This window comes from Oncorhynchus mykiss, chromosome 4, assembly GCF_057628025.1.
Source record: "Oncorhynchus mykiss isolate SJ-2025 chromosome 4, ASM5762802v1, whole genome shotgun sequence".
NCBI lineage: Eukaryota > Metazoa > Chordata > Actinopteri > Salmoniformes > Salmonidae > Oncorhynchus > Oncorhynchus mykiss.
The window spans coordinates 1,803,333-1,818,835 of NC_143025.1; the positions used below are offsets into that span (position 1 = coordinate 1,803,333).

Genomic DNA, 15,503 nt, shown 5'->3' on the forward strand with positions numbered 1-15,503 from the left:
GAAAAGCAGGCCCAAACCATGATGCTGCCACCACCATGTTTGACAGTGGGGATGGTGTGTTGCTTTTACGCCAAACATAACGTTTTGCATTGTTGCCAAAAAGTTCAATTTTGGTTTCATCTGACCAGAGCACCTTCTTCCACATGTTTGGTGTGTCTCCCAGGTGGCTTGTGGCAAACTTTAAACAACACTTTTTATGGATATCTTTAAGAAATGGCTTTCTTCTTGCCACTCTTCCATAAAGGCCAGATTTGTGCAATATACGACTGATTGTTGTCCTATGGACAGAGTCTCCCACCTCAGCTGTAGATCTCTGCAGTTCATCCAGAGTGATCATGGGCCTCTTGGCTGCATCTCTGATCAGTCTTCTCCTTGTATGAGCTGAAAGTTTAGAGGGACGGCCAGGTCTTGGTAGATTTGCAGTGGTCTGATACTCCTTCCATTTCAATATTATCACTTGCACAGTGCTCCTTGGGATGTTTAAAGCTTGGGAAATCTTTTTGTATCCAAATCCGGCTTTAAACTTCTTCACAACAGTATCTCGGACCTGCCTGGTGTGTTCCTTGTTCTTCATGATGATCTCTGCGCTTTTAACGGACCTCTGAGACTATCACAGTGCAGGTGCATTTATACGGAGACTTGATTACACACAGGTGGATTGTATTTATCATCATTAGTCATTTAGGTCAACATTGGATCATTCAGAGATCCTCACTGAACTTCTGGAGAGAGTTTGCTGCACTGAAAGTAAAGGGGCTGAATAATTTTGCACGCCCAATTCTTCAGTTTTTGATTTGTTAAAAAAGTTTGAAATATCCAATAAATGTCGTTCCACTTCATGATTGTGTCCCACTTGTTGTTGATTCTTCACAAAAAAATACAGTTTTATATCTTTATGTTTGAAGCCTGAAATGTGGTAAAAGGTCACAAAGTTCAAGGGGGCCGAATACTTTCGCAAGGCACTGTATGTATAGTGTGTGTGTTATCGTGTTTGTGTGTGCATGTGTCTGCGCCTGTGTGTGTGCGTGTATGTATAGTGTGTGTGTGTTATCGTGTTTGTGTGTGCATGTGTGTGTGCGTGTATGTATAGTGTGTGTTATCGTGTTTGTGTGTGCATGTGTCTGTGCCTGTGTGTGTGTGTGTATGTATAGTGTGTGTGTGTTATCGTGTTTGTGTGTGCATGTGTCTGTGCCTGTGTGTGTATGTATAGTGTGTGTGTGTTATCGTGTTTGTGTGTGCATGTGTCTGTGCCTGTGTGTGTGCGTGTATGTATAGTGTGTGTGTGTTATCGTGTTTGTGTGTGCATGTGTCTGTGCCTGTGTGTGTGCGTGTATGTATAGTGTGTGTTATAATATTAGCTCTCTGTGTACATCCAAGGGCCAGCCGTGTTGATAGTGTTGTTAAGAAGGTAGAAACTAGGGCCTGTAGGACCTGCCTTGTTGATAGTGCTGTTAAGAAGGTAGAAACTAGGGCCTGTAGGACCTGCCTTGTTGATAGTGTTGTTAAGAAGGTAGAGCAGCACTTTATTATGGACAGACTTCTCCCCATCTTAGCAACTGTTGTATCAATATGCTTTGACCATGACAGTTTACAATCCAGAGTTACTCCAAGCAGTTTAGTCACCTCAACTTGCTCAATTTCCACATTATTCATTACACAATTTAGTTGAGGTTTAGGATTTAGTGTTTGATTTGTCCCAAATACAATGCTTTTAGTTTTGACTTATTCCTTGGTAGGTATCTCTTTAACAACATTATAGCAGAGGGTGTAAAGCCATAGCACAAACGTTTTTCCAGCAGCAGACTGTGATCAATAATGTCAAAAGCTGCACTGAAGTCCCCACAATCTTTTATCATCAATTTCTCTCAGCCAATCATCAGTCATTTGTGTAAGTGCTGTGCTTGTTGAGTGTTCTTACCTACCTACCCAGCATGCTAACATTTTGTTGTCAATTTGTTTACTGTGAAATAGCATTGTATCTGGTCAAACACAATTTTTTCCAAAAGTTTACTAAGGGTTGGTAACAGGCTGATTGGTCGGCTATTTGAGCCAGTAAAGGGGGGTTTACTATTCTCAGGTAGGGGAATACATTTTTTATATTGTCTTATACAGTGGCACTCCCCAAAATAGAACCATCACATGAAAGCATGAACAAATAGATTAATTATGAATTATATTGCAGTGTTACAGTCCAGATATGAGGATAAAAAACATTTGTGGCTGATGTCCAACCTTATCTGTGATTTACCTCTGTTTGTGCCTCTTCAAATGTCCATAATTTGACATTCTGATATTCTTCAAGGTAAACTGAAGTTGATAAGTTTATTGGGCCGGTAAGGGGTTTGATAATTTAGCTTGGCATCGATGTGACCTGCTATTAGAAGTGTTGATTATCTAGGCCTATCTACATAACAGATTTTCGGGGATAGAGCTAATTCAACCTAGTTTCCTTTTGTGCTGAAAACCGGATGTGGTAGCATTAACCTGTTACGTTAATGCTGAGATGACCTGATATTACAAGTGTAACGTCGTGACTGCGCCTCTAGGATATGTAAATAATTATTTGCGTATGGAATTTCCCCGTCAGTTTCCATTAAATGGCATAATAACCCCTCTTGACAATACAGCGATAGATTTGGTTTGATACAAGGTGCACATCGTCCTCCAGCGGTATAATCATGCATGTGCAGGTCACAGAGAGCAACGGTTGACCCCATACCTGTTTGAGTAACGCTGACTCATGAATCCAAATATATTATATAAAAATATGCAATATTATTTATTTTATATATATATATATATATATATATATATATATATATATATATATATATATATATAAAATAGTATTGCATTTTTTTCTTCTTTCTCTAATAAATACAAATATATTATATATATATACATATATAATAATTAATAGTTAATTAAATAAATAAATAAATAAAACAAAAAATGAATCCAGATATAGCTAGCAGGAAATACATCCCAGTTAGATGCCTATACTTACCCCGGGTAACTCTAGAAGTTGGGAGACCAACAGAGGCACTTTGAGCGCTGCCACACTACCCGTGACCCCAACCAGCACACGAAATTTACCACACGAGTCTAACAAATCAAATTTCGGAGACGTTACGGGTGATTCCGCCTGCATGTTAGCTGGAAAACGATCACTACAAAAAAACAACTTCAACACGTTATTAGGAGCATGCTGATTGCCAAGAATACGCAAAATATCGCCAACTTTTAGCCTCTATAAACTTCGCACGATGCAGCTTCCGTAAACATTGATACCACGTGACCAACAGTGACTGGTGAACGAGCACGTATCGCAACGACCTTTCGTGAGCGCGCACGCTAGTTCCATAGAATATTCTGGCTCCTCGACGGCTTCCGCAAGAGAGACACATCGTCCGGCATGTTATTTTAGTTTTTTTTCATGCGTGAATTGTGCTGATATTCTCAACAGGTGCGATGCAGCAGACGCTGACTCCTCACGTCTACTGGGCTCAGCGGCATGAGGACATCTACCTGCGAGTGGAGCTGATTGACGCGCAGGTGAGTGGAGAGAGGACCTGTCACCCAGAGGCAATAAATACACCGCTCACAAACACTGTACTCCGAAGTGCACATTGGGCTGAGAATCGACCCTTAGCATGAGGATGTAGCCCTAATGTGACTGAGTAGGCTATCATTGCATTATAGAAAATCATTTTGATTTATTTAACTAGGCAAGTCAGTTAAGAACAAATTCTTATTTTCAATGACGGCCTAGGAACAGTGGGGTTAACTGCCTGTTCAGGGGCAGAACGACAGATTTTTACCTTGTCAGCTCAGGGATTTGATCTTGCAACCTTTCAGTTACTAGTCCAACTCTCTAACCACTAGGCTACCTGCTGGTTACTGGCCCAACACTCTAACCACGAGGCTACCTGCTGGTTACTGACCCAACTCTCTAACCACTAGGCTACCTGCTGGTTACTGGCCCAAAGCTCTAACCACTAGGCTACCTGCTGGTTACTGGCCCAAAGCTCTAACCACTAGGCTACCTGCTGGTTACTGACCCAACGCTCTAACCACTAGACTACCTGCTGGTTACTGGCCCAAAGCTCTAACCACTAGGCTACCTGCTGGTTACTGACCCAACGCTCTAACCACTAGGCTACCTGCTGGTTACTGACCCAACTCTCTAACCACTAGACTACCTGCTGGTTACTGGCCCAAAGCTCTAACCACTAGGCTACCTGCTGGTTACTGACCCAACGCTCTAACCACTAGACTACCTGCTGGTTACTGACCCAACGCTCTAACCACTAGACTACCTGCTGGTTACTAGTCCAACTCTCTAACCACTAGTCTACCTGCTGGTTACTGGCCCAACACTCTAACCACTAGACTACCTGCTGGTTACTGGTCCAACTCTCTAACCACTAGACTACCCTACCGCCCCAGAATAGAATAAAAATACAATTGTATGCTTGTGTTTCTGAGAATGATGTGTCCATCATAACTGAGTCACTGTGATGTGTCCATCATAACTGAGTCACTGTGATGTGTCCATCATAACTGAGTCACTGTGATGTGTCCATCATAACTGAGTCACTGTGATGTGTCCATCATAACTGAGTCACTGTGATGTGTCCATCATAACTGAGTCACTGTGATGTGTCCATCATAACTGAGTCACTGTGATGTGTCCATCATAACTGAGTCACTGTGATGTGTCCATCGTAACTGAGTCACTGTGATGTGTCCATCGTAACTGAGTCACTGTGATGTGTCCATCGTAACTGAGTCACTGATGTATCCATCGTAACTGAGTCACTGTGATGTGTCCATCGTAACTGAGTCACTGTGATGTGTCCATCGTAACTGAGTCACTGATGTGTCCATCATAACTGAGTCACTGTGATGTGTCCATCATAACTGAGTCACTGTGATGTGTCCATCATAACTGAGTCACTGTGATGTGTCCATCATAACTGAGTCACTGTGATGTGTCCATCATAACTGAGTCACTGTGATGTGTCCATCATAACTGAGTCACTGTGATGTGTCCATCATAACTGAGTCACTGTGATGTGTCCATCATAACTGAGTCACTGTGATGTGTCCATCATAACTGAGTCACTGTGATGTGTCCATCATAACTGAGTCACTGTGATGTGTCCATCATAACTGAGTCACTGTGATGTGTCCATCATAACTGAGTCACTGTGATGTGTCCATCATAACTGAGTCACTGTGATGTGTCCATCATAACTGAGTCACTGTGATGTGTCCATCATAACTGAGTCACTGTGATGTGTCCACTCTTCAGAGTGGCTAGCAGGCTTCTTCAGAGTGGCTAGCAGGCTTCTTCAGAGTGGCTAGCAGGCTTCTTCAGAGTGGCTAGCAGGCTTCTTCAGAGGTGGTAAATAACATCAGTATGGTCTACATCTTAAGTGCATGGAGATGGTGTTTGAAGATAGTGTTTCGACATAGCGAGACTTCCTCTTCACAGATAGACTAGGGGCTGATAACGAGTCCTGACTGCTTTCATTTGCATCGACAACACAAACCAGTTGTCTGTCTTCATTTTGGTATCCTCTTTGGTAGAGTCTAAAGAGGAGCAACTTTAACTCATGATGTAGTCTCTATCCTCTTTGGTAGAGTCTAAAGAGGAACAACTCATAATGTAGTCTGTACTGTCTTCTCTTCTCTTGCAGAATCTTGACATCAGCGTGCATGATAATGTCCTCCAATTCAGGGGTACGTATTCTTTAGTACAGTATTATCAACTAGAAGACACCTACCATTAGAGCATGGCTTTGAAGACTCATTCACCTACCATGAGAGCATGGCTTTGAAGACTCATTCACCTACCATTAGAGCATGGCTTTGAAGACTCATTCACCTACCATGAGAGCATGGCTTTGAAGACTCATTCACCTACCATGAGAGCATGGCTTTGAAGACTCATTCACCTACCATCAGAGCATGGCTTTGAAGACTCATTCACCTACCATGAGAGCATGGCTTTGAAGACTCATTCACCTACCATGAGAGCATGGCTTTGAAGAATCATTCACCTACCATGAGAGCATGGCTTTGAAGACTCATTCACCTACCATGAGAGCATGGCTTAGAAGATCATTTACCTACCATTAGAGCATGGCTTAGAAGATCATTTACCTACCATGAGAGCATGGCTTTGAAGAAACAAATGATCATTTTGTTTTGTTTCTTTGTTTCCAGCCCAGGGTCATGGAGCAAGAGGACAGAATGATTATGAGTTTAGTCTGCCGTTTCTTAATGCTGTGAAGACAGAGGTACTGTTTACTAGATGGACTATTCTGAATAATAACGGACTGTTTACTAGACTATTCTGAATAATAGACTGTTTACTAGACTATTCTGAATAATAACAGACTGTTTACTAGACTATTCTGAATAATAACAGACTGTTTACTAGACTATTCTGAATAATAACAGACTGTTTACTAGACTATTCTGAATAATAGATTGTCTACTAGACTATTCTGAATAATAACAGACTGTTTACTAGACTATTCTGAATAATAACAGACTGTTTACTAGACTATTCTGAATAATAACATACTGTTTACTAGATGGACTATTCTGAATAATAACAGACTGTTTACTAGACTATTCTGAATAATAACAGACTGTTTACTAGACTATTCTGAATAATAACAGACTGTGTTTACTAGACTATTCTGAATAATAACAGACTGTGTTTACTAGACTATTCTGAATAATAACAGACTGTTTACTAGACTATTCTGAATAATAACAGACTGTTTACTAGACTATTCTGAATAATAACAGACTGTTTACTAGACTATTCTGAATAATAACAGACTGTTTACTAGACTATTCTGAATAATAACATACTGTTTACTAGACTATTCTGAATAATAACAGACTGTTTACTAGACTATTCTGAATAATAACAGACTGTTTACTAGACTATTCTGAATAATAACAGACTGTGTTTACTAGACTATTCTGAATAATAACAGACTGTTTACTAGACTATTCTGAATAATAACAGACTGTTTACTAGACTATTCTGAATAATAACAGACTGTTTACTAGACTATTCTGAATAATAACAGACTGTTTACTAGACTATTCTGAATAATAACATACTGTTTACTAGATGGACTATTCTGAATAATAACAGACTGTTTACTAGACTATTCTGAATAATAACAGACTGTTTACTAGACTATTCTGAATAATAACAGACTGTTTACTAGACTATTCTGAATAATAACATACTGTTTACTAGACTATTCTGAATAATAACAGACTGTTTACTAGACTATTCTGAATAATAACAGACTGTGTTTACTAGACTATTCTGAATAATAACAGACTGTTTACTAGACTATTCTGAATAATAACAGACTGTTTACTAGACTATTCTGAATAATAACAGACTGTTTACTAGACTATTCTGAATAATAACAGACTGTGTTTACTAGACTATTCTGAATAATAACAGACTGTTTACTAGACTATTCTGAATAATAACAGACTGTTTACTAGACTATTCTGAATAATAACAGACTGTTTACTAGACTATTCTGAATAATAACAGACTGTTTACTAGACTATTCTGAATAATAACAGACTGTTTACTAGACTATTCTGAATAATAGATTGTCTACTAGACTATTCTGAATAATAACAGACTGTTTACTAGATGGACTATTCTGAATAATAACAGACTGTTTACTAGACTATTCTGAATAATAACAGACTGTTTACTAGACTATTCTGAATAATAACAGACTGTTTACTAGACTATTCTGAATAATAGATTGTCTACTAGACTATTCTGAATAATAACAGACTGTTTACTAGACTATTCTGAATAATAACATACTGTTTACTAGATGGACTATTCTGAATAATAACAGACTGTTTACTAGACTATTCTGAATAATAACAGACTGTTTACTAGACTATTCTGAATAATAACAGACTGTTTACTAGACTATTCTGAATAATAGATTGTCTACTAGACTATTCTGAATAATAACAGACTGACTACTAGACTATTCTGAATAATAACAGACTGTTTACTAGACTATTCTGAATAATAACAGACTGTTTACTAGACTATTCTGAATAATAACAGACTGTTTACTAGACTATTCTGAATAATAGATTGTCTACTAGACTATTCTGAATAATAACAGACTGACTACTAGACTATTCTGAATAATAACAGACTGTTTACTAGATGGACTATTCTGAATAATAACAGACTGTGTTTACTAGACTATTCTGAATAATAACAGACTGTTTACTAGACTATTCTGAATAATAACAGACTGTTTACTAGATGGACTATTCTGAATAATAACAGACTGTTTACTAGACTATTCTGAATAATAACAGACTGTTTACTAGACTATTCTGAATAATAACAGACTGTTTACTAGACTATTCTGAATAATAACAGACTGTTTACTAGATGGACTATTCTGAATAATAACAGACTGTTTACTAGACTATTCTGAATAATAACAGACTGTTTACTAGACTATTCTGAATAATAACAGACTGTTTACTAGATGGACTATTCTGAATAATAACAGACTGTGTTTACTAGACTATTCTGAATAATAACAGACTGTTTACTAGATGGACTATTCTGAATAATAACAGACTGTTTACTAGATGGACTATTCTGAATAATAACAGACTGTTTACTAGACTATTCTGAATAATAACAGACTGTTTACTAGACTATTCTGAATAATAACAGACTGTTTACTAGACTATTCTGAATAATAACAGACTGTTTACTAGATGGACTATTCTGAATAATAACAGACTGTTTACTAGACTATTCTGAATAATAACAGACTGTTTACTAGACTATTCTGAATAATAACAGACTGTTTACTAGACTATTCTGAATAATAACAGACTGTTTACTAGATGGACTATTCTGAATAATAACAGACTGTTTACTAGACTATTCTGAATAATAACAGACTGTTTACTAGACTATTCTGAATAATATTAGACTGTGTTTACTAGATGGTGTGTGTGGTTGGTTATTCTAACCTAATAGATATCAATAGATATCATGTCATGATATCTGTTATTATTCTCCAGGTGAGCCACAGGTCGACCCAACGCCAGGTTAACATCACAGTGCGTAAGCAGCTGAGTGGCTGGTGGGACAGACTCACCCTACAGGAGAAGAAACCCCTGTTCCTGGCTCCTGACTTCGACCGCTGGATGGACGAGTCTGACGCTGAGATGGAGCTACGGGAGAAGGTGACGTCCTATAATGTTAATTCAGGATGTCAGGATGCATTTGGTGTTACAGCAGATAAGGCTCATTAATGAGAGAGACAGCGCCTGCCTGCCTGTCTGCCTGCCTGTGTCTGCCTGTCTGCCTGCCTGTGTCTGCCTGCCTGCCTGCCTGTCTGTGTCTGCCTGCCTGTCTGTGTCTGCCTGCCTGCCTGTGTCTGCCTGCCTGTGTCTGCCTGCCTATGTCTGCCTGCCTGCCTGTGTCTGCCTGCCTGCCTGTCTGTTTGCCTGCCTGTGCCTGCCTGTGTCTGCCTGCCTGTGTCTGCCTGTGTCTGCCTGCCTGTGTCTGCCTGCCTGTCTGCCTGCCTGTGTCTGCCTGCCTGCCTGCCTGCCTGTGTCTGCCTGCCTGTGTCTGCCTGTCTGCCTGCCTGTGTCTGCCTGCCTGTGCCTGCCTGCCTGTGCCTGCCTGTGTCTGCCTGCCTGCCTGTGCCTGCCTGCCTGTGCCTGCCTGCCTGTGTCTGCCTGCCTGTGTCTGCCTGCCTGTGTCTGCCTGCCTGTGTCTGCCTGCCTGCCTGTCTGCCTGCGTCTGCCTGCCTGCCTGTGTCTGTCTGCCTGCCTGTCTGTCTCTGCGGTGAGGGAAGAGCATCAAGCATAGCACATTGTGACAGTGATTACTTCATATATGTTATAATTGATTCATAACAATATAATATAGACCACTTACTGTATATATATATTCGTTGTGTATTCTGTTGTAACTTTACAGGAGGAGAAAAATAATCGACTGAACATGGAGGCAAGGCTGTCAGAGGACTGTGAGTATAACACACTGTATTTAACAAGTTGAGGGCTGTCAGAGGACTGAGTATAACACACTGTATTTAACAAGTTGAGGACTGTCAGAGGACTGTGAGTATAACACACTGTATTTAACAAGTTGAGGGCTGTCAGAGGACTGTGAGTATAACACACTGTATTTAACAAGTTGAGGACTGTCAGAGGACTGTGAGTATAACACACTGTATTTAACAAGTTGAGGACTGTCAGAGGACTGTGAGTATAACACACTGTATTTAACAAGTTGAGGACTGTCAGAGGACTGTGAGTATAACACACTGTATTTAACAAGTTGAGGACTGTCAGAGGACTGGGAGTGTAACACACTGTATTTAACAAGTTGAGGACTGTCAGAGGACTGGGAGTGTAACACACTGTATTTAACAAGTTGAGGACTGTCAGAGGACTGTGAGTATAACACACTGTATTTAACAAGTTGAGGACTGTCAGAGGACTGAGTATAACACACTGTATTTAACAAGTTGAGGACTGTCAGAGGACTGGGAGTATAACACACTGTATTTAACAAGTTGAGGACTGTCAGAGGACTGGGAGTATAACACACTGTATTTAACAAGTTGAGGACTGTCAGAGGACTGTGAGTATAACACACTGTATTTAACAAGTTGAGGACTGGGAGTATAACACACTGTATTTAACAAGTTGAGGACTGTCAGAGGACTGGGAGTATAACACACTGTATTTAACAAGTTGAGGACTGTCAGAGGACTGTGAGTGTAACACACTGTATTTAACAAGTTGAGGACTGTCAGAGGACTGAGTATAACACACTGTATTTAACAAGTTGAGGACTGTGAGTATAACACACTGTATTTAACAAGTTGAGGACTGTCAGAGGACTGGGAGTATAACACACTGTATTTAACAAGTTGAGGACTGTGAGTATAACACACTGTATTTAACAAGTTGAGGACTGTCAGAGGACTGGGAGTATAACACACTGTATTTAACAAGTTGAGGACTGTCAGAGGACTGTGAGTATAACACACTGTATTTAACAAGTTGAGGACTGTCAGAGGACTGAGTATAACACACTGTATTTAACAAGTTGAGGACTGTCAGAGGACTGAGAGTATAACACACTGTATTTAACAAGTTGAGGACTGTGAGTATAACACACTGTATTTAACAAGTTGAGGACTGTCAGAGGACTGGGAGTATAACACACTGTATTTAACAAGTTGAGGACTGTCAGAGGACTGGGAGTATAACACTGTATTTAACAAGTTGAGGACTGTCAGAGGACTGGGAGTATAACACACTGTATTTAACAAGTTGAGGACTGTGAGTATAACACACTGTATTTAACAAGTTGAGGACTGTCAGAGGACTGAGTATAACACACTGTATTTAACAAGTTGAGGACTGGGAGTATAACACACTGTATTTAACAAGTTGAGGACTGTCAGAGGACTGGGAGTATAACACACTGTATTTAACAAGTTGAGGACTGTGAGTATAACACACTGTATTTAACAAGTTGAGGACTGTCAGAGGACTGTGAGTGTAACACACTGTATTTAACAAGTTGAGGACTGTCAGAGGACTGAGTATAACACACTGTATTTAACAAGTTGAGGACTGTCAGAGGACTGAGTATAACACACTGTATTTAACAAGTTGAGGACTGGGAGTATAACACACTGTATTTAACAAGTTGAGGACTGTCAGAGGACTGGGAGTATAACACACTGTATTTAACAAGTTGAGGACTGGGAGTGTAACACACTGTATTTAACAAGTTGAGGACTGTCAGAGGACTGGGAGTATAACACTGTATTTAACAAGTTGAGGACTGTCAGAGGACTGGGAGTATAACACACTGTATTTAACAAGTTGAGGACTGTCAGAGGACTGGGAGTATAACACACTGTATTTAACAAGTTGAGGACTGTCAGAGGACTGGGAGTATAACACACTGTATTTAACAAGTTGAGGACTGGGAGTGTAACACACTGTATTTAACAAGTTGAGGACTGTCAGAGGACTGGGAGTGTAACACACTGTATTTAACAAGTTGAGGACTGTCAGAGGACTGGGAGTATAACACACTGTATTTAACAAGTTGAGGACTGTCAGAGGACTGTGAGTATAACACACTGTATTTAACAAGTTGAGGACTGGGAGTATAACACACTGTATTTAACAAGTTGAGGACTGTGAGTATAACACACTGTATTTAACAAGTTGAGGACTGTGAGTATAACACACTGTATTTAACAAGTTGAGGACTGTGTATAACACACTGTATTTAACAAGTTGAGGACTGTCAGAGGACTGGGAGTATAACACACTGTATTTAACAAGTTGAGGACTGTCAGAGGACTGGGAGTATAACACTGTATTTAACAAGTTGAGGACTGTCAGAGGACTGGGAGTATAACACACTGTATTTAACAAGTTGAGGACTGTCAGAGGAACACACTGTATTTTTATGTGTAAGAAATATAGGCAGAGAATGTGGCATGTGACCTATATTGTGAATTTCTTCCCAGCATACATCACTCTGAAGAAAGCTTTTCTGTTCACCTACAACCTGGTTCAGTTCTTGGGCTTCTCCTGGATCTTCATCAACATGACCATCCGACTCTTTATACTGGGACAAGGTGAATCACTTCAGTTAGACATGACCATCTGACTCTTTATACTGGGACAAGGTGAATCACTTCAGTTTGACATGACCATCTGACTCTTTATACTGGGACAAGGTGAATCACTTCAGTTTGACATGGCCATCTGACTCTTTATACTGGGACAAGGTGAATCACGTCAGTTAGACATGACCATCTGACTCTTTATACTGGGACAAGGTGAATCACTTCAGTTTGACATGACCATCTGACTCTTTATACTGGGACAAGGTGAATCACTTCAGTTAGACATGACCATCTGACTCTTTATACTGGGACAAGGTGAATCACTTCAGTTAGACATGACCATCTGACTCTTTATACTGGGACAAGGTGAATCACTTCAGTTAGACATGACCATCTGACTCTTTATACTGGGACAAGGTGAATCACTTCAGTTTGACATGACCATCTGACTCTTTATACTGGGACAAGGTGAATCACTTCAGTTAGACATGACCATCTGACTCTTTATACTGGGACAAGGTGAATCACTTCAGTTTGACATGACCATCTGACTCTTTATACTGGGACAAGGTGAATCACTTCAGTTAGACATGACCATCTGACTCTTTATACTGGGACAAGGTGAATCACTTCAGTTTGACATGACCATCTGACTCTTTATACTGGGACAAGGTGAATCACTTCAGTTTGACATGACCATCTGACTCTTTATACTGGGACAAGGTGAATCACTTCAGTTTGACATGACCATCTGACTCTTTATACTGGGACAAGGTGAATCACTTCAGTTTGACATGACCATCTGACTCTTTATACTGGGACAAGGTGAATCACTTCAGTTAGACATGACCATCTGACTCTTTATACTGGGACAAGGTGAATCACTTCAGTTAGACATGACCATCTGACTCTTTATACTGGGACAAGGTGAATCACTTCAGTTAAACATGACCATCTGACTCTTTATACTGGGACAAGGTGAATCACTTCAGTTTGACATGACCATCTGACTCTTTATACTGGGACAAGGTGAATCACTTCAGTTAGACATGACCATCTGACTCTTTATACTGGGACAAGGTGAATCACTTCAGTTTGACATGACCGTCTGACTCTTTATACTGGGACAAGGTGAATCACTTCAGTTAGACATGACCATCCGACTCTTTATACTGGGACAAGGTGAATCACTTCAGTTTGACATGGCCATCTGACTCTTTATACTGGGACAAGGTGAATCACTTCAGTTTGACATGACCATCTGACTCTTTATACTGGGACAAGGTGAATCACTTCAGTTAGACATGACCATCTGACTCTTTATACTGGGACAAGGTGAATCACTTCAGTTAAACATGACCATCTGACTCTTTATACTGGGACAAGGTGAATCACTTCAGTTAGACATGACCATCTGACTCTTTATACTGGGACAAGGTGAATCACGTCAGTTAGACATGACCATCTGACTCTTTATACTGGGACAAGGTGAATCACTTCAGTTAGACATGACGTTGTGTGAGCCTGGATGCCAGTCTGGCTGAGTTTGCATTTGTTCAGAAAACAGTGTAAATTGTCAACTCTGTCTGGCAGTGAAGGACCTGGCATGACATATATATTTTCAACTGTTTTCCCCCCTTTCAGATTCTCTCTATGACACATTCTACACCATCTCCGACGTGATGTTTTTCTGCCAAATATTAGCCAGTGTAGAAGTCCTCAATGCTATGTTTGGAGTGGTCAAGGCTGCGGTGGTTCCTGCTTTTATACAGGTATCATACTGTCTGTGTTTTCAGGAACTCTACTTTCAATCTAAGCGTTCGCTGTTGGCACTAACACCACTTCAACACCGACAGCATCAGCATCAGGGAACACGGGTAGTTTACTGTGGTCGTTCATCATACTCTACAACACTGACAGCATCAGCATCAGGGAACACGGGTAGTTTACTGTGGTCGTTCATCATACTCTACAACACTGACAGCATCAGCATCAGGGAACACGGGTAGTTTACTGTGGTCGTTCATCATACTCTACAACACTGACAGCATCAGGGAACACGGGTAGTTTACTGTGGTCGTTCATCATACTCTACAACACTGACAGCATCAGGGAACACGGGTAGTTTACTGTGGTCGTTCATCATACTCTACAACACTGACAGCATCAGGGAACACGGGTAGTTTACTGTGGTCGTTCATCATACTCTACAACACTGACAGCATCAGGGAACACGGGTAGTTTACTGTGGTCGTTCATCATACTCTACAACACTGACAGCATCAGGGATCACGGGTAGTTTACTGTGGTCGTTCATCATACTCTACAACACTGACAGCATCAGGGAACACGGGTAGTTTACTGTGGTCGTTCATCATACTCTACAACACTGACAGCATCAGGGAACACGGGTAGTTTACTGTGGTTGTTCATCATACTCTACAACACTGACAGCATCAGGGAACACGGGTAGTTTACTGTGGTCGTTCATCATACTCTACAACACTGACAGCATCAGGGAACACGGGTAGTTTACTGTGGTCGTTCATCATACTCTACAACACTGACAGCATCAGGGAACACAGGTAGTTTACTGTGGTCGTTCATCATACTCTACAACACTGACAGCATCAGGGAACACGGGTAGTTCGTTCATCATACTCTACAACACTGACAGCATCAGGGAACACAGGTAGTTTACTGTGGTCGTTCATCATACTCTACAACACTAACAGCATCAGCATCAGGGAACACGGGTAGTTTACTGTG

The 15,503-nt window shown here is 40.4% G+C and overlaps 2 protein-coding genes across 5 annotated transcripts in view; one reads left to right on the forward strand and one right to left on the reverse strand.

Moving 5' to 3' along the window:
* Positions 1-3,388, reverse strand: part of ppcdc (phosphopantothenoylcysteine decarboxylase) — an 18,015-nt gene extending 14,627 nt beyond the window's left edge. Inside the window, exon 1 of one of the 3 annotated variants that reach the window (XM_090230823.1) lies at positions 3,008-3,313. In XM_090230823.1, coding sequence (XP_090086949.1) covers positions 3,008-3,151 — 144 coding nt within the window. In that variant the 5' untranslated portion in view covers positions 3,152-3,313. Of the gene's footprint in view, positions 1-3,007 lie in introns of all 3 variants that reach the window. The other 2 variants (XM_036968549.2, XM_090230824.1) reach the window with 2 other exon arrangements.
* The window catches only part of hacd3 (3-hydroxyacyl-CoA dehydratase 3), a 17,423-nt gene continuing 4,940 nt past the window's right edge, over positions 3,021-15,503 (forward strand). Inside the window, exons 1-7 of one of the 2 annotated variants that reach the window (XM_090230821.1) lie at positions 3,021-3,555; positions 5,706-5,748; positions 6,235-6,308; positions 9,139-9,303; positions 10,046-10,094; positions 12,633-12,743; positions 14,379-14,506. In XM_090230821.1, the coding sequence (XP_090086947.1) occupies positions 3,472-3,555; positions 5,706-5,748; positions 6,235-6,308; positions 9,139-9,303; positions 10,046-10,094; positions 12,633-12,743; positions 14,379-14,506 (654 nt within the window). In that variant the 5' untranslated portion in view covers positions 3,021-3,471. Of the gene's footprint in view, positions 3,556-5,705; positions 5,749-6,234; positions 6,309-9,138; positions 9,304-10,045; positions 10,095-12,632; positions 12,744-13,838; positions 13,917-14,378; positions 14,507-15,503 lie in introns of those variants that run through there. The other variant, XM_090230822.1, reaches the window with a different exon arrangement.